This window comes from Leptodactylus fuscus, chromosome 9, assembly GCF_031893055.1.
Source record: "Leptodactylus fuscus isolate aLepFus1 chromosome 9, aLepFus1.hap2, whole genome shotgun sequence".
Classification (NCBI taxonomy): Eukaryota; Metazoa; Chordata; class Amphibia; order Anura; family Leptodactylidae; genus Leptodactylus; species Leptodactylus fuscus.
Window position 1 is genome coordinate 70227638 of NC_134273.1, and position 25754 is coordinate 70253391.

The 25754-nt window shown below is 43.4% G+C and overlaps 1 protein-coding gene across 1 annotated transcript; it reads right to left on the reverse strand.

The window, feature by feature from the left end:
* Positions 1-689: 689 nt before the first annotated feature.
* GLMN (glomulin, FKBP associated protein) lies at positions 690-25720 on the reverse strand. The gene is made up of 20 exons (XM_075286565.1): positions 25546-25720; positions 24467-24520; positions 23465-23545; positions 21115-21240; positions 18404-18523; positions 17067-17175; positions 15839-16085; positions 14540-14642; positions 11493-11680; positions 10917-10970; positions 10376-10406; positions 10209-10298; positions 8501-8542; positions 8328-8401; positions 7008-7092; positions 6097-6206; positions 4481-4538; positions 1245-1368; positions 1023-1105; positions 690-875 (listed from the first exon to the last, which is right to left on the reverse strand). The coding sequence occupies exons 3-20, from the start codon at positions 23501-23503 to the stop codon at positions 750-752; spliced, it is 1809 nt and encodes a 602-aa protein (XP_075142666.1). The 5' UTR covers positions 23504-23545; positions 24467-24520; positions 25546-25720; the 3' UTR covers positions 690-749.
* Between the last annotated feature and the right edge of the window lie 34 nt (positions 25721-25754).

Here is a 25754-nt window from a genome sequence, read left to right on the forward strand (position 1 = left end):
ATTGGGGACGCCCCCAGTGCTGCGAGGGAACTCATTAGCATAACAAAAAAAAACAAAAAAAAAAAACTGTATTTCTAGCCTTTCTTAAGGCTATTCCTACATATCAACCAGAAAAAAGTGTTTTAATGGTAGAATCCCTTTAAGTTTGTTACTGGATCCCACCAAAAATCTATGTATACTGACATTAAAGGCAGTCTATCACCTCCCTCAGACATATTAAACTGTCCCATATCTTTGTTATGTATGTCACTTTTGTAGAGTTGGAGGAAAAACAACTTGTCTTATGCAAATGAGTCAGTTGGTGCACTGGGGGCGGGCCTTCAGTCCTGGGGGCACCACTCAAGTAAGATGGGTGCTGCCATACAGTGGGAAGATCAAGTTTCACTGCACAGGGTAGTGCAGGTATGAGCTGGTAGGGGTCTGAGTGGCAAAATGCAGTGCTCCAGGGGGCCCAAGCCCCGCCCCCAGTGCGCCAACAGCCTCATTTGCATAACAGTACAAATCTGTTTTTTTCCTGTATGTCTACAAAGTGACTCCCTTTAAGATGTATGAGAATAATAGACACTCTTAATAAAACAATGTGAGTAAAGTAGGCAACAACCAAAGAAAAACCAGAGGTGAGGAGACTTCGTCAGAAGATGAGATTTACTACAAAAAAACCATGAATGTGTCTATTCATGAAAATTAAGTTTTATAGCTTGTAAAATATTTATTGCCTAAAACTTCCTCATAAATACAGAACAGAAACACTAAACATCTTTACTTGACCCAATTTTCTCCTCTGGTGCAGATTTTAGCTTCACTTCAATGAGCTCTTCAACTCTGGCGAGGACACTTTCCATTAAATCAAATGTGAAAAGAGCCGACTGTAGAACCTAAAATGTCAAGAACGGTTACTGTTGTTTAGATAAGCGCAATGACATTACACAGTTCTGGGAAGAATCTAGACCACACTCATCACTCCGAGGTAAAAGTGCAGTGCCGAAAAATACGGCCAATGTAGGGGAACAAACACAACCCACCTGAAGCTGCATCTCGGGAGTCATGTCAGGTAGCTTATTCCCCCCAGCGGTTACTGTACAAAGTGGCTTCGCAGCGTGGGACCCTGTGAGGGAAAAGACTCATGTTTTATATGTAAGTCTGAATGTCAGGGGAGATGATCTATTCTGTTCGCTAAGTGGAAGCAGCTCAAACACAAACCGCACATCGCACTCTGGTTAGTGACAACGTGACTCATTTCTCACCTTTCTTTTTCTCATTTGTGCTTCTTATTTCTGCCTCGTAATGCGCCCTGGACATATTCAGCCCCGTGTGGAGCGGCCTTAGAAAGTCTTGTTCGATTTTAGGAAGCTCGGACCATACGCCTGTCTACACAAAGCCAAAACAATAAAAGGTTAAAGGGATTGGCCATATTCACACTTATATTGAAACATAAATGCTATAGTTTGTAGAATAAAAAGTTACACAATCTTGTAATATACTTTCTGTATCAATCCCTCACAGTTTTCTAGATCTCTGCTTGCTGTCATTCATTCTGCTTACTTCCAGTGGATAAAATTCAGTCCGTGGTCATGTGATGCGCAGTCCGTGGCCATGTGATGGATGGACGCACAGATGCACAGCTCATTATAGTCACAGCACAGTAATTAGATATCTGCCTGGTAACAAGCTGTACACCTGTGTATACATCACATGACCATGGACTGTATATCACATGACTATGGCCGGATTTTCTCCAGTGGGAGTAAGCAGAATAAATTACAGTGAGAAGAGAAAATGGTGATGAATTTATACAGAAAGTGTATAATATAGAGAAGAGCGAGTAGTATTCGTTCAAGTAGGTATTTGATCGAATACTACGGTATTCGAAATACTCGTACTCGGTTGAATACCACGCGGTAAACGCCTTTTACATTTACCACATGGTATTCGACTGAGTACGAGTATTTCAAACATCATAGTACCGTATTTTACGGACTATAAGCCGCACTGGACTATAAGCCGTATTGCCCATGAGCGCCTTATAGTCCGTCTCGGTTCATATATAAGGCGCACCGGACTATAAGCCGCAGTCCGGTGCGCATTATATGTTATTGAAAGCGCCGGCAGGCAGACTTTGCCAGCGGCCGCTTAACCCCCCGCGTGCCAGCCGCTTCTATTGGAAGCGCTCGGCAGGCGAGGAGGGGCTCTATCAGCAAAATCAGGCTGATAGAGCCCAACCGTAAAAGTTAGATTAAACTCCCCCCCCCCCTGTTTTAAAATAAAAGCCTGAAACAGAATGTGAAACTTACCGAGCGGTGCAGGGTGAGCGGTGCAGGGTGAGCGGTGCAGGGTGAGCAGTGCAGGGTGAGCGGTGCAGGGTGAGCGGTGCAGGGTGAGCGGGCATTCAGGCCTCCTCTTCCTCCGATATTCCGTCCTCCTCCTCCGCCGCTCGCTAACTGATAATGGCCTGGGCGCATGTGTAGCCGTAGTAGAAGCATTATGATATTGCGCATGCGCCCCGGCCATTATCAGCGAGCGCCGGAGGAGAAGGACGGAACATCGGAGGAAGAGGAGGCCTGAATGCCCGCCCACCCTGCACCGCTGGGTAAGTTTCACGTTCTGTTTCAAGCCGGCGTAACAGCAGGGCTGCCGGACACTTCCCATTCATTTCTATGGGAGCCGGCATGCGAGCGCTCCCCATAGAAATGAATGGACTGCTTTTTTCCATTCATTTCTATGGGGAGCGCTCGCACGCCGGCTCCCATAGAAATGAATAGGAAGTGTCCGGCAGCCCTGCTGTAACGCCGGTGTGTACGGCTGTGATACACGCCGGCGTTCTGTAGTGTGAATGCACCCTTACGGTGCCTTTTATGTATGTATGGAAGCGGCATGCAGACTTTGCCGCCGCTTCCATCCATATATAAGCCGCACCGGACTATAAGCCGCACTTACGATTTCTGAGGAAATCGTAGGTTTTTATGTGCGCCTTATAGTCCGGAAAATACGGTATTCGATCAAATACCTACTCGAACAAATACTACTTGCTCATCTCTAGTATAATAAAAAGTTGTAGAATTTTCCAATATAAACAATAACATTTGTCTCTTACTATTGGTCTGAAAATGGCCATCCCCCTTAATATAGAATTGGGAATTGCAATGCAAATCAGTTTCCTATGTGAATTCTCACCCAATCATACTGTCCAATATCATGCTGTTTCTTACCCGTTCTTAGGTTTTGTTCACATCTGCATTACTTTTGTTGTTCGGTCATAGATACAGAACAATGGCAGTCAGATCTGTCAAATGATGAACACCAATGGCACCTGCTGGATCCCATTAACAGCGGTACCAGCGACGACCCGAATGCAGTGTGAGATCTTATAACAGAAGACAACAAAAGACAATATTTTTCCAATGACTTTTTGTCATCTTCTGGGATAAGTTATCACGCTACAGCAGTTTAATCTACTGCAGAAAATCGGGTAAACATTTGGATGTAATGGAATTCAATGGGTTTCTATCATTTTACCAGACGCAATAGCTCAGTATGTTGCACAAATTTATCCAGATTTTTTGACAGAGCCTATAAGAGCCTCCAACACAGATGTGAGCAAAACCTAAGAAAATACAAGGCTCATTTATTAATGTTCTGCACCAATAATAACATAAAGATGAATGCTTCTCATTTATGAGTAGGGGGGCATCAAAAGCAGTGCAGGGATTATCATGATCTGTATACTAAATAACGGTCTTGATAAATCCCCCCCCCATTATGCCTAGGGCCCTGCACAATAACAATTCAGTACTGCACTGTGTGACCACCCTACATCTGCTTAGTCCTATGTATTCTGCTGTTATCACTGTTTCCATTAGATTAAAGCCATTTCCTTTACATTATATAACCCTATTGCCAGAAAATCACATCTGCCCAGCCCTACTGCAGTCTGCTCACCGCCTGTTATTCCTGCTATATCATTTTCAGTGCTTTTAGACCTATATTCAATTTTGTTTCTTGTAAATATACCTTGAAAATTTTCTACAGGCTAGACATGGCCATGTCCATTTCTTTATGTCAACTACACTATATCTCTATGTCCAGTGTTTCGTAGAAACAAATCCACCTGCAACATATTAATATAGTTAAATTGTGGGGTTTCTGTTCATTGTAGTTTACTTTAGGGATTTCTTATGTCACATATATATATATATATATATATATATATATATATATATATATGTATATTTATATTGGACAGAGGGATGAACAATCCTTGGAGACTGGACACTAATAAAGATGGATCTCCAAAGAGCATGGAGGAGAGGCCAGAGCATGTCATCCTCTTCTAGTGATCCGTCTCCATTAGTCGGGGTGTGCACTGCTGCTCTAGTAAGCTCTGAGTATCCATATACTCTCTGCGCCCCTGTCATATAAATATATAGGGGACACAGATCAGGAAACTAACGTGCTTATACGAGCCACAGCAAGGTATACTTACTTCATTGTCATCGTCTTTAATAACCAAGTACCTTAGAAGGTTTAGCGAAGCCATTATTCTGGGGAAAAAAACAGAATCTTATACACAAGCGTCTAAAAAAAAAAAAAGTATTTAAAGGGGTTATCCAGTTTCTAAGATTGATGGCCAATCCTCAGGATAAGCTATCATTATCAGATCTGCAGGGGTCTATGGTACGTGCACTCGCCGCTACAGGTTGCCACATGAGCGGCACGGCTCTACTGCGCTGGCTTGGTACCAGTGAACTACAGGAGTCCCATGCGTAGGACGTAGGCCTGTCTGGCCATCAATTTTAGAAACAAGAAAACCCCTTTAAGTGAAATTTCGGATAAAAGAAACAAAAATTTATTTTTTGTTGTTACCTTTGAAGACATCTAAGAAATACATTGGGTGTTACTATGTTCTGTAATGTGAGGCAGGGGTGTAGATGAGGGGTATACATATCAACAGTGCCAGGAAACAGTGAACTATAAGAAGAAGTCATGCCATGGTTGGCCTAGCTTTGTATGTTCTTAGTATGACAAAGGGCAATGTCCTGCTCAGAACACACAAGTCTTAGGCATGGATTTTGTTTGTGCTCTGAACATAATAATGTAGGATCTTCTTTTTGCCTGCGAGTCAGTCCTATGTGTCCATGTACTGCTGAATGGGTGAGCGATTGTATGACTCTTAGCAAGTGCTCCTGTGGCTGCTGACACAGGCCCAGTTTACATCTGCATTTGGGTTTCCATTTGGAGAGTCTGCTTGGGGGAAACCTATACACACAAAAAAAGCGGTTACCAGGGAAACCCATGGACCCCATAGACTATAATGGGGTCCTTGTGGTTTCTGCACAAAACATGCGGAGAGAAGAGTCCTGCCAGCAGCGCTTTTCTCTCTTCAAGTGTTGTGTGGAATCTACATTATAGTCTATGGGGTCCGCGGGTTTCCTTTAGGTAACTGCTTTTTTATGTGCATAGGTTTCCGTTTGGGGGGTCCCCAGGCAGACTCCCCGAACGCAGATGTGAATTGAGCTTAAAGAGGACCTTTCACCACTTTTGGGCACATGCAGTGTTATATATTGCTGGAAAGCTGACAGTGCGCTGAATTCAGTGCACTGTCGGCTTTCCCGATCTGTGCCCGCTGTAAAGAGCTTACGGTGCCGGTACCGTAGTGCTCTATGGTCAGAAGGGCGTTTCTGACCATTAGCCAGAGACGTCCTTCTGCCTCGCGGCGCCTATCGCGCTGTGCTGTGGAGCGGGGAGGCCCCCTCCCTCTCCTGATAATACTCGTCTATGGACGAGCTGTGTGAGCAGACAGAGGGGGCGTTCCTCTCGGCTCCACAGCACAGCGCAATAGGCGCCGCGAGGCAGAAGGACGTCTCTGGCTAATGGTCAGAAATGCTCTTCTGACCATAGAGCACTACGGTAGCGGCACCGTAAGCTCTTTACAGCGGGCACAGATCGGGAAAGCCGACAGTGCGCTGAATTCAGCGCACTGTCAGCTTTCCAGCAATATATAACACTGCCTGTGCCCAAAAGTGGTGAAAGGTCCTCTTTAAGATTAAGAGAACCTAGAACAGAATTTTCATGTCTTATACTTCACCGCACGTTTCTCACCGATCAGAGGTCTGAAGAAGATCGGTTTCTGCTCCTTCTGAAAGTGAAAGTGCGGAGTGCAGCAGTGGAGTAAGTCGCGTCCCCAGGAACCACCGGTTTTGGGAGTCTGCCTAATAAATTTCCATCAAAAAGCAGAAAAAAATACATAGTTTTATTATTATAACTGTTTCTGGTCCATTCTGCCTTCAGTTGAGAAAATGTTTATAATGAAGATGCACCTCACGTATACACATATATACAGATGTTTATCTAAATATATTGCACAGAAGATTCTGCATCCAAGTAGTTCTAGACAATGTAAGACAATGGGGCAGTGTATCCAGTGGGGGAGCCACATTTCACATTACCCTGTTACATAGGGGTTCTGCATGATCAAGATTTTGTACTTTTCTCTGCTCAAATTAAATAAATAAATTCCACATCCCCATCCTCCCAACTACAGGGAGCAGGATTTTTTTTTCCACTGTTGCATAGATAGAAGCAGCCCGGGGCATGAACCCTGCCATTCTGTGCTGCCCTTTAAAAGCAGAATTGGATTTACAATGTATTTAGGAAAACCATTCTAGAGCTTGCTCCTGCAGTTCTTCTGTATAATTGGAACTCCATAAGATACAATGTTGCACATATTAACTTGCATTACATGCCATTGAATTGAATGGTATGGAACGCGTTAAATGCTTGCAACATCTGTATGCTGCTGCTCCAGAATCTCACAATAATCAAAGAGAATTTTTTTTGCAAAACATCAACTACGATTCTCCTGACTTTTACTGCCGGATGGGCCCGGAGGGAGCTCAGGTTTTTGAATATCTGTCTATAATTCTGTAGGATATTAATATTAATATGACTCACTCAGCACGGCTGGTAATGAGATGCGCACGCTAACAATGGTGCAGTCTGATTCATCTCACCTTTAGAGCGGAGTCTATCTGATTCTTAATGTTGTGTATGATGTAACCCTCCACGCCCGCATGACTGCTGATCTTCAAGAGACATCTGAACAGAAAGCAGCACATTATTACATCAACAAATAGTAGCGATAACTAATAGCCAGCACATGTAAACAGTGGTCACAATAGTTTATATGGCTATTAAAGCCCTAGATTTATTAGACATACAAGTGTAAAGTGAATGAGGGACTCACCAGATGCATCAATCACTTTATTCAGCCTCTGATCAGTCCCCGCAGTGGTCATGTGATCAGCGGACGGACCTGCCAATTCACACACCCACCTGAAGTCCCTGATTTCTATGCAAGGCTATGAGATTGTACCAGAGTTAGCCCTCATTCACATCAGCATTTGGATTCCGTCTGGGGGAGTCTGCATGAACGGAATACCAAACGCAAGTGCAAGCGCTGGTGCAGTAAAAGCACATGGACCCCATAGACTATAATGGGATCTGTGTGCTTGCCGCCAGATGTCTGCAGGGATCTTGCAGACAGGAAAGTAGTTCATCATTACTTTCCTGTCCACATGATTTGTGCGGCAGCGCGTGGCAAGCACACGGACCCCATTATAGTCTATGGGGATCCATGTGCTTTTACAGCACAGCGCTTGCAATTGCGTTGGTATTCCCTTCAGGGGATCCCCATGCAGACTCTCTCCGAACGGAATACCAACGCAGATGTGAACCAACCCTTATGTAAAAAAAAAGTGGTTAGTGTGTGAATTGGCCGGTGAGTGTGGTGATCACATGATAAGTCGGGGGACCGTTCTTAGGCACAGGGCTGAGACATAATACATTTGGCCAGAGCGTGGCTTTATCACTACCTTCATGCAAAATAAGTCAATGTATGCTGCACCGTTTAAGCGCAGCACAGTATGGAGACAGGTTAGCTTTAGTATCAGAGAAGTTATCAACTCTTTTTGTCTATTAAAAGCCTAGCAGCCCTCTAGTTCTGCATCTACGGTATTCATGAGGTGGGCGCTCCCCCGCCTTCTGCTCCTCTCAGCAGTGATCAATGGCTGCCGCATTTCAATGCAGTGTATTCACTTCAATGTGACTGATGGGGATAGCAGAGTACAGCGTTTAGAAGTGAATGACATGGCACTCACTGCTGCTCCATACATACAGGACACTCAGACACCCCTGTTCTTATGATAAGTCAGACCCCCAGCAATGATCCCCTATCCTGTGTATAGGGTATAAGTGTTATTAGTGGAATACCCCTTTACACAGGACAATGCAGGGTATATAGATCTCACGTGGAAGCTGGTCTATGGTCGTACCTGAATAACTTGTATTTTCCTTCTACACAAAACTTGTCAATCAGTAATTGTAACATTGCCAGACTCTTCTTTCTCTATAAAAAGAGCCAGAGATTCACCAGAGAGATAATGACACTGTAATCTGACAGCAGGGGTCACTTCAGTGTTTCCATAAGTCAGCAGGTCTGTCTTACCAGATGTTCAATAGGACAAAGGGTCATCACCTTCACTAAATCCTGAAAGAAGAGCGGGATAAAGAAATGATGAACAACCTTCATGAACAGATGGAAGTATAATCATAGACACTGAAAATCCACCGCAATACACCACTTCTATAATACCCCGACAATACTATCCAAACACGTAAGAGACGGCAATACACATGGATTCTTGTGTACAAAGACAACTAGTCGTAGGGGTTAAAGGGTTTGCCAACAATGGCAACTTATAAGTAAATATAATAATATTTGTATTCCCCATGGAATACCGGCTGTGATCTTTCATGGGATCATGTCCTGATCTCTGCAAAATCTGCCACTGATTTTGGGAAAGAATCAGCCTCAATTCTCATATTCTGACATCTGAACATACTCTTAAAGCTGGGATCACACGGGGGGGGGGGGATTTTGACACAGGGGCCGCCTCAGAATCCAGTCCAAATAAAAACGGTGCACCGGTATCCAGTCGTGGCATTCCGCTCCGGATTAGGCCCAAATGAATGGGCCTAGTCGGGGTAGAAGTGTCGCGCCGCGGAATCCATCTCAAGAAAGGGCATGTCACTTCTTTTTCCCACGAGCAGGAACAAGCCACTTGTGGAAAAAGGAACCCATTAAATTCGATTAAATGAGATTCCGTGTCAAATTCCTGACCAAAAAACCCAATGTGATCCCGGCTTAAAAGTGGACTGTTCTTTGCAGAAAATGTGAATATGTAGGATTATATTAGATGTGGTACAAAGTACTAGTGTATAGTCACATGGCAGAATTTGGTGCGAAAGTCAAAATCTGTGCAAAATTCCTCCCTGAATCTGCCTACCAAGGAATACAATGGAGGGCAAAGATGGAAGCAGGAGACTTAAATAAGAAGAATTATGCTCGACCTTCCCACAGATTCCGTGGCTGATTTGGCCACAGGGTCGAGAGACTCTCAGCTCATCAGACTCACTCATCTTGGACTAATAAGTGAATGAAAGCCGTGGTGGAAAGTAGAGAGGAATTTGAGGCGGACGTTTACCACAAATTTATCTTCCATGTGAACAGACCCTTAGGCTAAGGCCCCATGTTGCAGAAACGCAACTTTTTTTGTTGCAGATTTTGTTGCAACAATGGCTACAAAAGGAGTCAGGAATATAAAGAAAGTTCTTATACTTCTACCTTCTGGTCCATCCACTCTTGGCTTTGGCTCAAAAAAACGCAAAACAAACTCTGCAACAAAAAAAAAAGCTGCTTTTCCGCAACGTGGAGCCTCAGCCTTAGGCCGGTGCCCCACGGGACATAAACGCCGCGATTTGCCCACAGCGGAGACGCCGCGGGAAAAATCGCGGCGTTGTACAGTACAGGCAAAGTGGATGGGATTCATGCGAATCCCATCCCCACTTTGCGAAAAAGATCGCAGCGTGGACACGCTGTGATTTGCAAAGCCGATGCGGCTTTGCAAATTGCAGCATGTCAATTATATCTATGGAAATGCCGGTGGCTTTCCCATAGATATAATGTTAAGAGAAAGTACGCAGAGGAAAACTGTGTGAACTTTCTCTTAAAAGCTCTGCGGAAAGAACTGCAGCACTTTAACGCTGCGATTACGACCTGTGGGGCCTTAGCCTTAGGATGTAAAGGCTGTGTCAGTGTGTATATAAGCCTTCAGTAACTTTAGTATCATACAGTAACCTGGCATTCTGCTCACCTGTAGTACTTGGTTGACTGCAGTGACACCTAATACGTCCTCAGGAAGACTCTCGCTATCCACTCTTACTAAACTGTGTTCCAGTAAATCCTGAAACCATAAATACAATTCAGACCATGTAAATTGGGGATTGTTCAACTTTTCTAGATGTTTTTGAATCAACTTACCAACCCTTTAGACAACAAGGACTCTTCAGTTCTGAAATGGAAAGAAATTTTAGAGAAGGTAAAAAGCAAAATTCAAGTTACATCGTGCCAAAATTCTCAATTAAATAAGTCCTAAAACCATAAGGCAAACTAAGAAAGAATGGGAAATGTCACATTTTGTTTAATTTAACCCCACACTGACTGATCTCTGCCCTTGTATCAATTTACAGTACAATGAGCATCACTCGCTTAAAGGGGTTTTCTAGTCCCTAATGTAAGTTTGATATTGCTGACCTATCCACAGGTCATCATCTCTAGTGGCCAGCAACCTCTAACCATGGATGATGAGTTACTACCTAAAGTGGAAGCTGTGACCGGCCATACATTGCTCCTGAATGCAAAGCGACTCTGCAGACGGAACCAGATTTTAACCCTTAAGTACCATCATGGTTTCTATCATAATGATAGGTCTATGGTAGTGGTGTATGATAGACACCATGATAGTACTTAAGGGTTAACCCACAAGATGGCTAGAACATATGAAAGCAATACAAGTTATTACCTTTTTAACAGTACATCAATGTGTTCCATATTAGACTTTACCAAAAACGATGGCCTAAACAAAAAAAAAATGTTTAAGTTTTTTTAGCTAAATGTAAGAAAGTGCGGCCCATTTATCACTGGTGTCACACAAAAAGCAATAGCAAGCACAGCCCATGATCCAAGGCAGAGCAATCCTGGCAGAGAAATACATATGACTTTAATCATCACAAAACCAAAGTATGTGGACGCTAGCATGTGTCAAAAAAGAAAAAATTAGCACAAACTCCCTCCCACCTCCGATGGCCTCCCCATCCCCATGATAAGGAGACAGCCAAAAATCGCCAGAGAGAAAGGTCCCGCACGGAGGATTTTTTCTCTCCGCCATTTTCAGTTTTGTGTGTGTTTTGTCCGTGTGTCACCACTAAATCACATTAATGCATTATATGAAACATTAAAAAAAATATAACTTGTCCTATAAAAATCAAACCTTCATATGGCTAAGAGTAAAGAAGTTCTGGCTCTTGGAAGACGGGTAAGGAAAAATAATGGTGGTGTCAGAAGAGAATTAATCTAAAACGTTAAACTTGTTTCTTACCCAAACACAAAAGGAAAGTTGTCCATTCCAATATGGTGGACAAACAGGAGGTAGGAAAGGCAGGCCAAAGACTCGGCTGTATGGGTCTCTTTCTCAGGAACGGACTCCTCAGAGTCATTTTTCTGGACAGAGTGACCACGCTGGACAAACATTCTGGGTAATGACTCTCCCAAAGACACAAGGAAACCCTGAAAATGAAAGAGGTAACTAAATGAAATCTATTACTGGACCATCTAGTGGCGTAACTACCGCAGAGGCAGCGGAAGCAGCTGCCACAAGGCCCGGGACATTAGGGAGTCCAATGACAGCCGCTGCGTTTTGTTTTTTTAATAGGCCGTTACAGGCCCTATTTACTTGCCGATCCTGGCTGGGCTGGGGTTGGTAAGTGACACCGCAGGCCCCACAAATACTATCATTATACTCGGGGGTCTTTGCAGACCCCCGAGTATAATGATCGTCGGACCGGGAGAGGTAAGGGAACATAAAAAACACTGTTACTTACCTCTCCACGATCCTGCCAGGCTTCCTTCATACTTGTCTGACGTCTCTGACGTCACATGAACCCAGCCTGCTTCCCGAGTCATGTGACGTCCAACGTCATAGAAGAAGGACGGCAGCAGAGAAGACAGCGTAGGAGCCGGGGGACAGGTAAGAAACAGTAATTTTTTATGTTTTTATACCCCCAGGTCTCCGATTATTATACTCTGGGGTCTAATACTATACTATGGGCTATAATACTGTGTGCAGGGGCCACTAAGGGACATAATACTGTGTGCAGGGCTTACTAAGGGACATAATAGAGTGCGGAGGAGGGGGTCGGTCGAGGTCTTCGGTGTCGGTTGAGGGGGGGGGGGGGGGGCATGTCAAAAGTTCGCCACGGGGCCCTGCCATTCCTAGTTACGCCACTGCTCCCATCACTGTTATCAGGGGTGAATAACCTGCTATGCCACACTATGCAGCCCACAACCACCTGGACTATGTGGCCCTTGGAACAGAAAAAAACAAAAACAAAACTGTGCATCCCTATTCTGCAATATATTGTACTGAGGCTTCCTTTTTTATCCCAATTGGAGAAGCGAATCTAGTCCTGCTCACTGTAGGGAAATTGTCAAGCCTGGAATTAACGGGGCTGTCCAAGGAGCAGTAATTTACTTACCTGGTCCCATAGGTTCTGGCGATGTCACAATCCCTGGATCATGTGATGCAAAGCAGTGTTCAATACCCCCCCCCCCCCCACTTCCCCAATCACATGCAGAAGGTAATTAATTACCTGGGCTATGGGGGCGGGCTTTAATGGGAGAGGTCGGATCACATGACCAGAGGTTATGACGTCACCAGATCATCAGCAATCCCCCCAGACCAGACAAATGAATTACCGTATTTTTCGGACTATAAGGTTTTAGAGGAGAAAAATAGGGAAAAAAAATTTTCAGGCAAAAAAATGGTAAAATATTTAATGTATGGGAGTTGTAGTTTTAGAACAGCTGCAAGGCCACATTGACAGGTGACCCTGCAGCTGTACAGGGATGTATAGGGCATTTTTTTTTTTGTGGGGCCAGGTGTACTTTTTAGTTATACCATTTTGGGAAATGTTTAATGCGGTTTAGCACTTTTGATTTTGACGTTCACTGTACATAAAAATATTAGTAGACCGGGCATTTTCAGACACAGGGATACCTAATGTATATGTTTCACAGTAATGTTATACTTTTATATGTATTCTAGGGAAAGGAGGTGAACTTTTATTTATTTTATTTTTTATTATTAATTTTTTTTTTTTTTTTTTACTATTTTATTTTCCCCCGCCTAGGGGGCTTGAACCTGCAATCATTTGATTGCAAGTCCCATAGACGGCAATACAAGTATATTGCCGTCTATGGGAGATTCTATACATTACTATCGAGGAGTGTCATAGACCAGCCGCGATAGTAATATATATCTATGACAGGCCTGGGAGCCTTCATTAGGCTCCCGGCTGTCATTGGAACAGGTCGGCTCCTGCGGCCTCGCCGTGCAGGAGCCGGCCTGCATCACTAAAGGTATGGGACCGGCCCCGGGGCTAACTAACTGCCGGGACCTGCAGAGGAGGAGCGGATTTGCAGCATGGCCGCGCTACTGCCACCGCTGGTTTTCTTCAGCGGCAGGAGCGTGGCAATCTGCAGGCCCCGACAGCTAAGATAGTCCCCGGCATCTGCTGTAATAGACCGGCGGATGCCGGGGAGTGTCTTAGCTGCTGGGGCCTACAGATTGTCACGCTCCTGCCGCTGAAGAAAACCAGCGGTGGCAGTAGCGCGGCTACCCATATAGTCCCACATTTGGACTATAAGACGCACCCTCATTTTCCTCCGAAATTTTGGGGGAAAAAAGTGCGTCTTATAGTCCGAAAAATACGGTACTTCTCCCTGGACTTTAATAGACTCCCTCCCCCTTTGGGTCATGTGACCTGCAGTCCGTCTTCAGACAGACACAGCAGTGATTTTCCCAGTGAAACTCATTTTAGCAAATGGAGGGGAAACTGGGAATAGCAAGACCAGCAGTAAGAACCCTTCCTCTCTGATAAGATAGATTACAAAGTTTCTTGTAATCCTATGTAAAGTTTGTCGCCATTGTCTCTGGATCTGATGGATAACTTGGCTTTTAGTCTTTGTTCTTATTACAGCTTGTTTTCCGTCGCTGCAGAAATCCATCAAATGATCGTTCTTTATCTACGCTGGATTTCACTCTACGGATGTCATTTAGCATAACAAAGTTTATCGCGCACAATTCTACTGGTGCATATCATTTACGTCAAGAATCAGGATTACCTAGGAAACAGAGTATAGAAGGGAAGATCAAAGCCCGGGATTCTACTGTTTGCTGGGCCTTGAATTTAGAAATTCACAGAAATGTATCAGGGCATAAAGTCCTAATCTGTGCCATCTAATAAACTGAGGCAGAAGAACATGAACATGGAAGCAAAAGAGAAGATTCATGAAATAAGAAGAAGTATTACATTGACTCTAATGCTGTACAGAAGAGAGGAATAAAACGATGGATCTGCTACTTACTATAATCTCCTTAGCAAAGACACGGAAGGGATTATCGTCCTCATCATCGGGTAACGGGTCCAGTTGTGCATTGAGCAGAGGGAACGTCAAACAACTGAAACAACTAACACAACAGCAGATACAAGATCAGTATATCAGGAAGGAGCTTTAGGACTGGCTTAAAGGGGTTTCCCATAAATTCAGGATAATCATAGTCAACGGGGGTCTGAATGCTCTGACACCCCCCATGATGCTGCTACTACTATGGCAAAACCGCGTTAGCATCCTGAACTGAACAGGACAATCTTTCCGTCCCAGAAAAAAGTGAGGCTATTGCCACAATAGTGGTGATAAAGTACTGTGCAAAAGTTTTAGGCAAGTGGAGAAAAAAGTTAGAATGGGCTTTCAGAACTTGAAGTGTTAATATTTTATTCTCGTCAATTAACAAAATTAAAACTGGATGAACAAATAATCTAAAATCACATCAATATTTGGTGTGACCGCCCTTTGCCTCCCTTGAATTCTTCTCGGTACTTGCTGACAGTTTTGAAGGATCTCGGCAGGGAGGTTGTTCCCGCCATCTTGGAGAACTAAGCCCAGATCTTCTGTGGATATAGGCTTGCCCCAATCCTTCTGTCTCTTCGTGTCATCCCAGACATATTACTAAAAAAAAAAAGCACATAATATACAAAAAACATATCACAGACAAAAGTCAGCTACCCAATACCAGATGAAACACGGCTCTGTGCTGGACACAGACAAGCCCTTGCTATAGGCGACAGGTGCTAAAGAGCACCCATTCACGCACCTACAATCCATGAGGGGTGGATGCCTATATTTCGATTGCATCCTACCTAATGCCATATTTCATCTAATATTGGGTGCAGACAGGCCCTGGCCTGCAGGGTGCTATTACTGTTGAGGTCTATGTATGGAGGTGCTGGATAGCGCGGTCACACCAAATACTGTCTGACTTTTCTTCATTTGTTTCATTCTGTTAATTAACAATTGTAAATCATTAACACGCGAAAGTATTCTTACTTTGCAGCATTTTCTTCACAGTGGCCTAAATCTTTTGCACAGTACTGTATGTCAGACAGCATCATCTGGTGCAAAAGTTATAACTTTGCAGGACCAGAGCAGAAGAAGCAGGAACATAAAAGGGTAATGGTGGCCATATACGAGATACTTGTTCAGAGACAAGTCACCCCCCTCCCGTAGACATGTCTATCAGCCTCCGATCAGTATAGGCTTGGTTCACACTTACATCCACTATTTTGCATTGCATTTCTTTCAGTGTTACGCTATATCTATACTTACAATGTCAGCAGTTCCTTCCGCATCTCCTGGACATCTGGTTCCTTAGAAATGTCTATGCTTTGTGAGACAAAATCAATGAAAGGCTGAGCAAACTGGACCAAGGCCAAACAGCACTGACATAGCGAATGCTGGTCTTCCTGCATCTGATCTCTGGTGTACGGCACCGGCAGACATGACAGGCGGGAATGGATGGTGAACAGAGACAGACCCACAGAGTACGATTTCTTGTTGCCGAGTTTCAGAAGGACTTAAAAAAAAATAAAAATAAATAAAATCTTTTCAATGGCTGAACACTGCTGGTCATATTGGGAAGTTGTATATGACACACAAAGGTATAGCAGAAAGCTATAAAATAGGATTATATGTACACAACCCAGTTGGTTTGGAAATGAAACGTGTACAATAGATGTGACCCTAACCTATAAAAATATGGATTCTTTAATTAATATATTTTGGTGCTAATGCTAACCATATACTGTATGTAATGTAATTCTGATGCCTCTCACCTCTACCAGGTTAGTCCTCTCTACATCGAGCAGATGAGATGCAAGTACATCGAAACAGCCGTCCTCGATTGAGAGACTATACCTGGTAATAATCCCAGCGTCATTGCAAAACAAAGGCCTCTTGGAAGGTCGTGCATGATGTAAAAGGGAGCAGCCATTATTGGGTTATTTCACTGGAATTCTGTCTTCCTAACTACATCAGGGAAGACAGGCTTGCACATTCCAGTGAGCGCCCTCTATTGGTTTGCAACACTGAGGCAGCTGACTTCCTGATTACATCATGGAAGACAGATTTGCATATTCTTCCCATGGTCATGTATACATTAGCAGAGTGGGAAGAGATAAGCAGCTGGTAACACCTTTGGTACTACTCATGTCCCCGGGTAAAAACAGAAGACAGTCCTCCTTACTGTGCGCAGTGTATGGCACTTACTTTCCAACCAACAGGTCAGAGAGAACTGCAAACTACAGATAGAGCCTGCAGATGGGGAAAGTTGCTAAAATGACAATATTCAAGTCATACAATGGCCAGATATGGCGTTAGTGTTCTATACACAAACATGGCCGCCCATCCTGAAAAGTCAAATAATACCACAGGTAAGATGTTTTATATTGTACCAGTGTTCACAGCTTCAGCTGCTATAACAACCCAAGGATTCCCATTTACATCTCCGCTGGTGAGAACAAATATAAGATGACATAACATTATGACCTTATATTACCTATTTGCAGCGGCTGAAGAAGTGGCAAGATGATACGAGATATCTGATCTCCAGCACCTTCATCAATCTGCTCAAGGATTCCCAACAAGACCTCCTTAGGATTGCACAACTGGAGGATAACAGAGATTAGCATTACAGACGGGACCCTACAATGGGGTTATATTACTGATCACATTGCACCCTGCCCAATATAATGCAATATACACTATACAAAAGAGCAGACCCTGACATAGACACAGCTAGTCTCTGGCATATAGCAGACCGGGCACACCCCAGCATTTTCGCAAGGTGCAGCGGACACGTGTCACCACCTCATGCCTCACTGCCTAATAATTTCATGAGGGACATTCAAGGTAACCGAGGTGTCTGGTACTGATGTACGCCAGATGGCACAGACCGTCAGGAGCAGCTCAGTCTTTACAATGTTCAGCCCCATTTCTAATGATTTTCCTTTTCTAGTACATGGCCATTTCCAACTATAAGGCAATAGAACCGGTACAATAAGAGTTGTGAAAGGAACCAACAACCTAAAAATACTAAGATACAGCACCGGTTTCTAAAATGATGGTATTCAGATAACATTACATCTAGCATGAAGGCCCCGCACAAGCTGCGTCTCTTATTTCTTAAGAAATCGTAATGAATATTATATACTGACCCCCCTATACTGCGACTACTAATGGTACAGTCCAAAGAGCTCATTTGCATATTAACAAAACAGTGATCTCTCAGTAACAGGCCCCAATTCATAAGGGGAAAACACTGTTTGATTCGAGTTACCCCAAACCTATCTATCTGCGGGGCTGGATGGATATACTGGGTCCTGGTGACAGACTCCCTTTAAGGGACCACCATAGACCAATGTAGGGATCCATACAGGTTCTATGGGGAATTCCAGGAAAAGGAATGCAAATTTATTTTCTTCAAACTCCATAGCACTGTTCTGGGTGCAACTGCAAAAAGGGGGATGTTACATGCAGAGGCGTCACTTAAGGGGGTGCCCAGGAGGCTTAGGCGGCCCCTAAGTTCTGGCATCAGTATAAACCAAGGAGACCCACAGATCCCCCTAACCACACTAAGGTGGATTAAACTCCTTAGACCCGTAACCATCACTATCAATAGTTCACTGTAGGGATGAGGTAGGGGCCCCGGACAAAATATTGCACCGGGCCCACAAGACTTTAGTTACCCCACTGGTTGCATGGCTCTAATACTATAATAATGCGCCAAAACCTTCTAGTTATGATTATTTTCTCAAGGATACATACAAGCTCTGTTTAAGGTCATGCTGCATATCCGAATTGTACTTCCCCCAAAAATGGAGGCCTAATACTCACCTGTACCAACCCATTGATTATTTGTAAGCAGCCCCTCTCCTTCTCACTTCCCAGTGCACAGCTCTGCATACACTTAGTAATGGGGCCAATGAGATTCCACCCCATATTCCTGATGAGGACCTGAAACAAGGCGCACGTGATTATTTTCGCACTCCAGACTCCAAACGTACATTAGATGGAATTATCACAATGGACTCGAAGACTTTCATAAGCATCTACTCTGATATATTGCTATATATATATGCATTTCTATGGTAAGATCACCTTCTCATGGTCTACAGGGTGCCCATTTAGCTGCCTTCTAGGGGTGGGCTCTGAGAGGACTGGTGACTATAATTCATATTAGGCATATGGTAGTGACTGTTTCGGGTTATGCATGGGCCTGGTATGTTCCCTGTAGAGATGGGTATACAGGGAAACGTGTATATGTGCAGTTTGTGATACAGGGGGTAATTTAAGTTACATTTGAGGTCATTCTAAGTTATCCTATCCTCTGAATATGGAATAAACTGTCTGATTAGTGGGGGCTTGATCACTTTGAACCCCATCACATCAGGAGTCCCTTGTACCTATGTATAAATGTAATATCTGGATATACATGCCCATCATGTGGTTCCATTCAGACATGGGGAATAGATCCCCTGCCATCATGATTGGTGGGAGAATAACATAAAATGTAAGTGTCACCCCCCCTGGAGATTACCTCTGTGGACTTTGTTTCAATTCTACCTATGGGGAAACTACCAGCATTTCTGTAGGTATAACTGACATGCTGCGATTTCCAAAAGCAGTTAGTCACAGTCTAACTTCCCTTATCACTGGGCTGCTGTACACATTGCAGTGATCCATGTACTGTAATAATTTCTTGGATCATTTATAAATGAAATTATAACCCAGATCCAATGACTGGAAAGGTTTATAGAGTCTGTCAATGTCAAAGAAGGTTTCTGTTCCTCGCACTGAGCATGCTCTTGCCAGCGTGAGTTTAGTCCAGATCTCCCAAGCAGTTACTGGCTCATTGACTTGCTATATATATGCTGTGATGCCGCGATTATCTGGGCGCCTTAGAGGAAACAGCTGTGCTTTAGTCATACAATCTGTTCTATGGATCCCTGCATAGGAGGAGCAGAGGAAGAAAACAAACGCCACCTAGTGGCTGCAAAGAGATACGAGAAATGCTCCGATCAAGAGAGTGGCATTAACTAAATAAACATACATAATAATAATATATATGTGTGATATTTATTTATTACCGGTCATTGTCTAGTTGCCAATTTATGTCTTTTTATGTAACTGCAATTGTGTGCAAGGTCATTGTGCCATAGGTCAAGTCTCTTTTGGATTAATACATCTATCTATCTATCTATCTATCTATCTATCTATCTATCTTATTTGATATAAATTGTCTTGGTATTTTCCTCTCATCGTCTCCTCAGGACCCAGAATGTCATCTCTAGACAGATAATCGGATTCTCAAGGCATGAAGAGCAGATCTGCACATATGTCTGTGCCACGGGATTATAGCTAAGCTCTTCATGTCTCAAACTGAACTGAAGATGAAGAGTGAACTGAAACCTGTTACTGGTGGTTAAACCCATCGCATCCCACATGTCCGGGCACTTTATCACAATGGCCGCAGCCTGCAGGCCAGTAACAACAATTCAGTGCCATCTTCACTTACACCGAGCTTCATGGCATGTATATGCTTTACCATTAGCGGCCTTTTGTATTCTTTCACCACCTTTACCACCTCCAGTTTGTAGCTTCTGATAACAGGCGCTGCTCCACTGATTCCTGAGCAATCACTGCTGTTAGTTTTGGTGCCTGATATGTTATTTAGGCTATGTACTGTCAGGGGCAGACAAGAGGTGCGATTCTGAGCTCTGTCACGGTCTATGATTGGAGCTCTGAATCACGCCCCCTTGTCTGCTCCTGCCTGACGCCACCCATCTGACAGTAGAGTATAAATAGTTTATCAGGCACCAAAACTAAAAGCACCTATTGTTCAGGAATGGTGGGGATTAAAGAAAAAAAAAGCTGGTAGGAATCAATGGAGCAGCACCCATTAAGTGATAGAAAGGGCTGGACTTGTTAGAGTTGGTAAAAGGACCGTTTTATTATGCAAAGGTCCTGTTACACCTCCTTGAGAGCTGCCTGCCCCTCATACTATGACACACAATGCACTATGACTATATACTTTTATAATCGCACACTTCTATGGAAGTTCCAAAAAAACATTGGTGCATGCTTACTTTGCTATTTTCAGATCTCCCATACAAATGGAAAGTGCCACCTCCCAACATCCTATGACGGATAAGTGCAATAGACTGTTATAATGGCAGCATGGTGGCTCAATGCTTAGCACTGTAGCCTTGCAACGCTGCAGTCCTGGGTCTAAATCCGACCAAGGACAACATCTGCAAGGTGCTTGTATGTTATGTCGCTGTTTTGTGGCTTCCGTCCCACACTGCAAAGCCATACTGGTAAGGAACTCAGATTGTGAGCCACATAAGGGACAGTGACTGTCAAGGTTTGTGAAGTCCTGCAATGCATATAATACAGACACAGGGACACAGACCTGTGGTAACCAGCTGATCACTATGGGATCTCCTATACAGAAGTGGTTACTGTTCCTCTAACTTTCCAGTGCACTCACTTGGGTGTATATTCCCAGATACTACGCATTGGGATTTCCAGGGTTGTGTCCTTACCTGGTTTTTCTCATCTTTGATTATATCCAATAAGACTTCTGGTTGTTCTTCCTCCAAACACTTCTGACAGTAGACCAGGAACACATTGGTGTCTTCTTCTTTAAATTCTTCTTCCGAAAGTTTTTGCTGAAAGAAAATAGAATAAAATCTGTCAAACTCCAAACAATGATTATAATATTAATTAACCACAAAGAAGTTATAAATATGCATAGAGAGAACAAATTACCTGCAGTGTATTAAAGTGACGGCCAAGCTTTCCTTACTACTGTCTCTACAGCTGGCAAATATAAAACATATCCCCTATGTCCATGATGGCGAACCTATGACACATGTGCCAGAGGTGGCACTCAGAGCCCTCTGTGCGGGCACCCATCTGTGGAACAGATTATACTGTGTGGGGCCAGTTTGCAGCAGATTACACTCACTGTGGAGCCGATTGTACTGTGTATCGGCCACTGTGGAGCAGATTGTACTGTGTGGGGGCCCTTCACAATTTTCATCACATTGTATCTGTTTTATAGCAGACCAGTGATATTATTACAGACCGTCCGTAACTGTCTACAATTGTGGATCCGCAAAGTATTAAGGTTAAATAGTCATGTTGACACTTTGTGATAAATTAGTGGGTTTTGGGTTGCAGTTTGGGCACTCGGTCTACAAAAGGTTCGCCATCATTGCCCCATGTCATAGATCTTAGGGACTTTCCCATGGATAGGGGGTCAGAGTCACATTGCTGGGTGCCCAAACAGTGGTTCCCCAGCGATCAGAAGAATGGGAGACTGAAAGCTGTAAGGCCTGTAACGGCATTGATATCTCCAGCATAGGGCTCATCCTGGGAAAGTTGACACTGCGCTGAATTCAGAGCACTGTTGGTTTTCTCGCGTTATATAATACTGCACATCTAGAAGGACATGGGCGTCTTCTTTAAGTAGTTCATGTATCTACCTTATATGCACACATGAGGGAAGAGTTTATTAGGATATGAACACCTAGTACTTGGAAATATTCATGTTACTTCTCCTGATACGTCTGTTCTCGGAAATACTTGTATTTCTCAAAAAATTACAATTCCGGATCTTTTTTCTTAGAATGTTGCTTTGTGCTATTACATGATTATTCTTTCTAGAAATGTATAAAGAAATTGATGATTTGGTAATGTAACCCTACACAGCCCAACATGGACGGATTAGAGATACGCCTCTATGACAAGGGGAATGGTAACCCCGGGTTGGTAATTTATTCAGGGGAATAACAGAAGAAGGGCACGAGAAGTCTATAGTGTATAATCTGTTTTATTAGCTTTTATAGCAGAGACACAGACATCGTATCCACGTAGTAAATACAGAAAACAATAAGAAGATCAACGTAAGGAAAATACAAACATGTCTCAGCATCTTAATAATAATATGAATCCAAGTATCAACAAGGGCGTCCTGCCAATATACCATAAAGTGCAATAAGGTTGTACATATAAGATGATAAGAAAACAATAAAAAAGGGAAAAGGAGTATAAATACAATACGTGAAAAGAAAATAGAAGAAAGAGGGAAGAAAGAGAAGACTAGAAGGCATAGGGAAAGAAGGGGCAGAAAAAGAGGAGGGGGAAGAGTCCAGCTGCCCCGGTACTGGGGGAGGGGGGGGACCAGCTTCCCCGATACTAGAGTCCTAGGAGGGGGGAGGGGCCAGCTTCCCGGTACTAGAGTCCTAGGAGGGGGGAGGGGCCAGCTTCCCGGTACTAGAGTCCTAGGAGGGGGGAGGGGGCCATCTGCCTCCGTACTAGGACTCTAGAGGCTCAAGAATTTAATGGGGAATACAAGTACATACTGAAAACAGACATGTGAGGCAAGACACGTTCTCTTTGAAATATACTCATCAAGAATAGATCCATCAGCATAAACAATGTTAATAACATAACAATTCCTCATATGTCCAGATTTATAGTTAACATATTTCTAATAAGCATACAGAATAGATTATTAAAAGGGTTTCCCAGGCCTTAAGTATTGCTGACCAACCATTATGATTGACACCCCCAATGAACTGCTGTTTGAAGAGGAGACAGCATTTGGACAATGCCTGTTCACCGCATACCAAGAACAGAACCACATATTGTATAGGAACGGAGTTTGATATCGCAGAGCGCAGTCCCATTAATTTGAATGGGACTGAGCTGAAAACAGGCCACATGACTCAATGATACACGTTACTAACCTGTGGAACAGAAGTGATGCTCTGCCATGTCAAACAGTGGGGGCCATAAGGACAGGCCATCAGTATTTTAGCCCTAGAACACCTACCACCAAAAGGCCATTAGAGTTCATGGAAAAAATAGCTAGATATATAAACTTACAAATTTATTTACGAGTGCTTGGAGGTCTTCTGCCGTCATGGCTCTTGGGAGTTGTGTAGAGGTGAACGATACCCAGGAAATCTATTCAGTAATCAAAGTAATAAAATACAAGCGTTATGGTTGTGCATTAAGGCACAGAAAGATGCAAGTCTTTTTTTTCCCCCATGAAACTGAAAAATTTAGGAGGTACCAAAGAGAATGTCAAGTTAACAACTTTAAATATAAAAAATATATACACACAAAAAAATGTAACCAAAACCTGCGAGAACTACAAATGACAGCCATCACACAACCAAAGATCACTGCATCACCAACAACTAAGCAATGAATGTGACTCCATTCACTTATATTACATACAATGTTGCAGAGACTTATAAGGAATAAATATTTTTTTATAGCTTAATAGTTTGGGGATTTTTGGACATGATGAGACCTATCAGGGAAGATTTATTATGCCTTATAAGCATATAAGCATGAAAAAGTCACATTTTTGCACAAGTTTTTTTTTATTTCTCCTTTACAAAGCCTGCACCGCCACCCCCTGTATGGGGGACATGGCCTGGGCAGAGCCACAAAGCCCATCAGATTTGTTATTATTTACGCCATAAAACTGGTCTAAATGGTTCCTAAATCTACAATCTACACCAGCAAGATCCCTGTTAGATTCTGCTAGAACTGCTGATTTGTGTGGGGTCCAAGTGTTAGACCCCCACAGATCAGATACTGATTGACCCATTCCGTGGCCCCATGAAAAATGCATTTGGACACGTATAAACCTATCCTTAAAATACCTGATCTGTATAGACTTAACACAAGGGATCTCCGTACAATGGCTGCTCGAAGTAGCACTCAAGTGATTGCTGCTTCTACTTCACAGGTCAGTGACGTTGCATACGCTCATCATGTGGACTGGTTGCATCTCAGTTCCACTTAAGCAAATTATTTTTCCCAATGTTCCTATGCAGAGATAGAGTAGTCAGGTAATGTACTGTAGTATCTCACCAGCTGAAATCTTCTATGGTGTGCTCATAGATGAAGCCTCGTGTACATGTATTCCTATGGAGGAACGAAAAACACGTCATAACGTCTGCAATATGTCACAAATTTTACAAAGTCCCTTCTGTGTTTTTATATGGTCAGAGATCGCTTTGGAGACTTGTAACATTCCTACAACTTACAGTAGGAGATGCTATGTCAAACTATACATGGTTTATATATGACAGGGGGCAACAACATGCTACTGAACTTTTATAATGAAGACCTACTAAACTAAGATAACAATGTACTACACTGGCTGCCTATTCATTACAGAATACAATATAAACTTATCCCCCTCATCCCCAAGGCTCTCCACAATGCTGCATCTCACTACATTTCCTCCCTCATCTCTGTCTACCGCCCAACCCGTGTTCTCCGTTCACTCAATGACCTAACACTTACATCCTCTATCATCAGAACCTCCCACGCTCGTATACAAGACTTCTCCCGAGCTGCACCACTTCTCTGGAATACTCTACCCTGGACAATCAGATTAACTCCCAATTTCTACAGTTTCAAGTCCAAACTAAAGACACATCTTATCAGACAGGCCTATCACAATTCCTAATGTAAACCCTTCCGTATTGTAATTAGAATCCCCAAAATGAACCCTCCTCTGTCCCCGCTCCCATATTACCCCACATGATATGATGCCGTATCAGACTAATGTTATATGTCCAAGCTCCATCCACATGTTACAGGACACGACTGGTGACGGCTCATACAGATTTATGTTTGTGTAATGACAGTCACCTCTATTACAGAATTATCTGACCCCCTGTATAAGCAATGCCGCCCCTGCTACCTCTTGTGTCACCCCCTCTTCCTCATAGAGTGTAAGCTCTTGTGAGCAGGGCCCTCAGTCCCACTGTGTGAAGTGACTATTTCTCTGTAATGTGTCTTTCTGTCTGTATTTGAACCCGACATATTGTACAGCACTGCGGAATATGTTGGCGCTATATAAATAAAAGGTATTACTGTTATTAGTGTAAAACATAGAGACACTGCTACATAAAGCAGGAAGAAAAACTTGTCATATTTACCTGAGCCTCTGACTACCTGTAACCTGAAGAAGCAGAGTAGCTGATACAAGAGGTTCAGAGTCAGCTGTTCCTCATGCCTGTACCAAGTGACAAGACAGCAGCACCTGAGAGAACACACCGCTTGTCAGCTAGGAAAGGATGGATCACTTTGCGTTCCAAATCTCACATGGTTGACATGACTGTCCATAAAGAGGCTTGAACCGCAGATA

Excerpts from the sequence above, each read along its gene's own strand:
- GLMN (XM_075286565.1), bottom strand. The coding sequence starts at position 23,503 with ATGACGGCAGAAGACCTCCAAGCACTCGTAAATAAATTT. Across the intron at positions 21,241-23,464 it reads AAGCACTCGTAAATAAATTT|CAAAAACTTTCGGAAGAAGA; the intron begins GTAAGTTTATAT and ends ATTTTCTTTCAG. Across the intron at positions 8,402-8,500 it reads TTTGTCCTATTGAACATCTG|AGAAAGAAGAGTCTGGCAAT; the intron begins GTAAGACAGACC and ends CTCTTTTTATAG.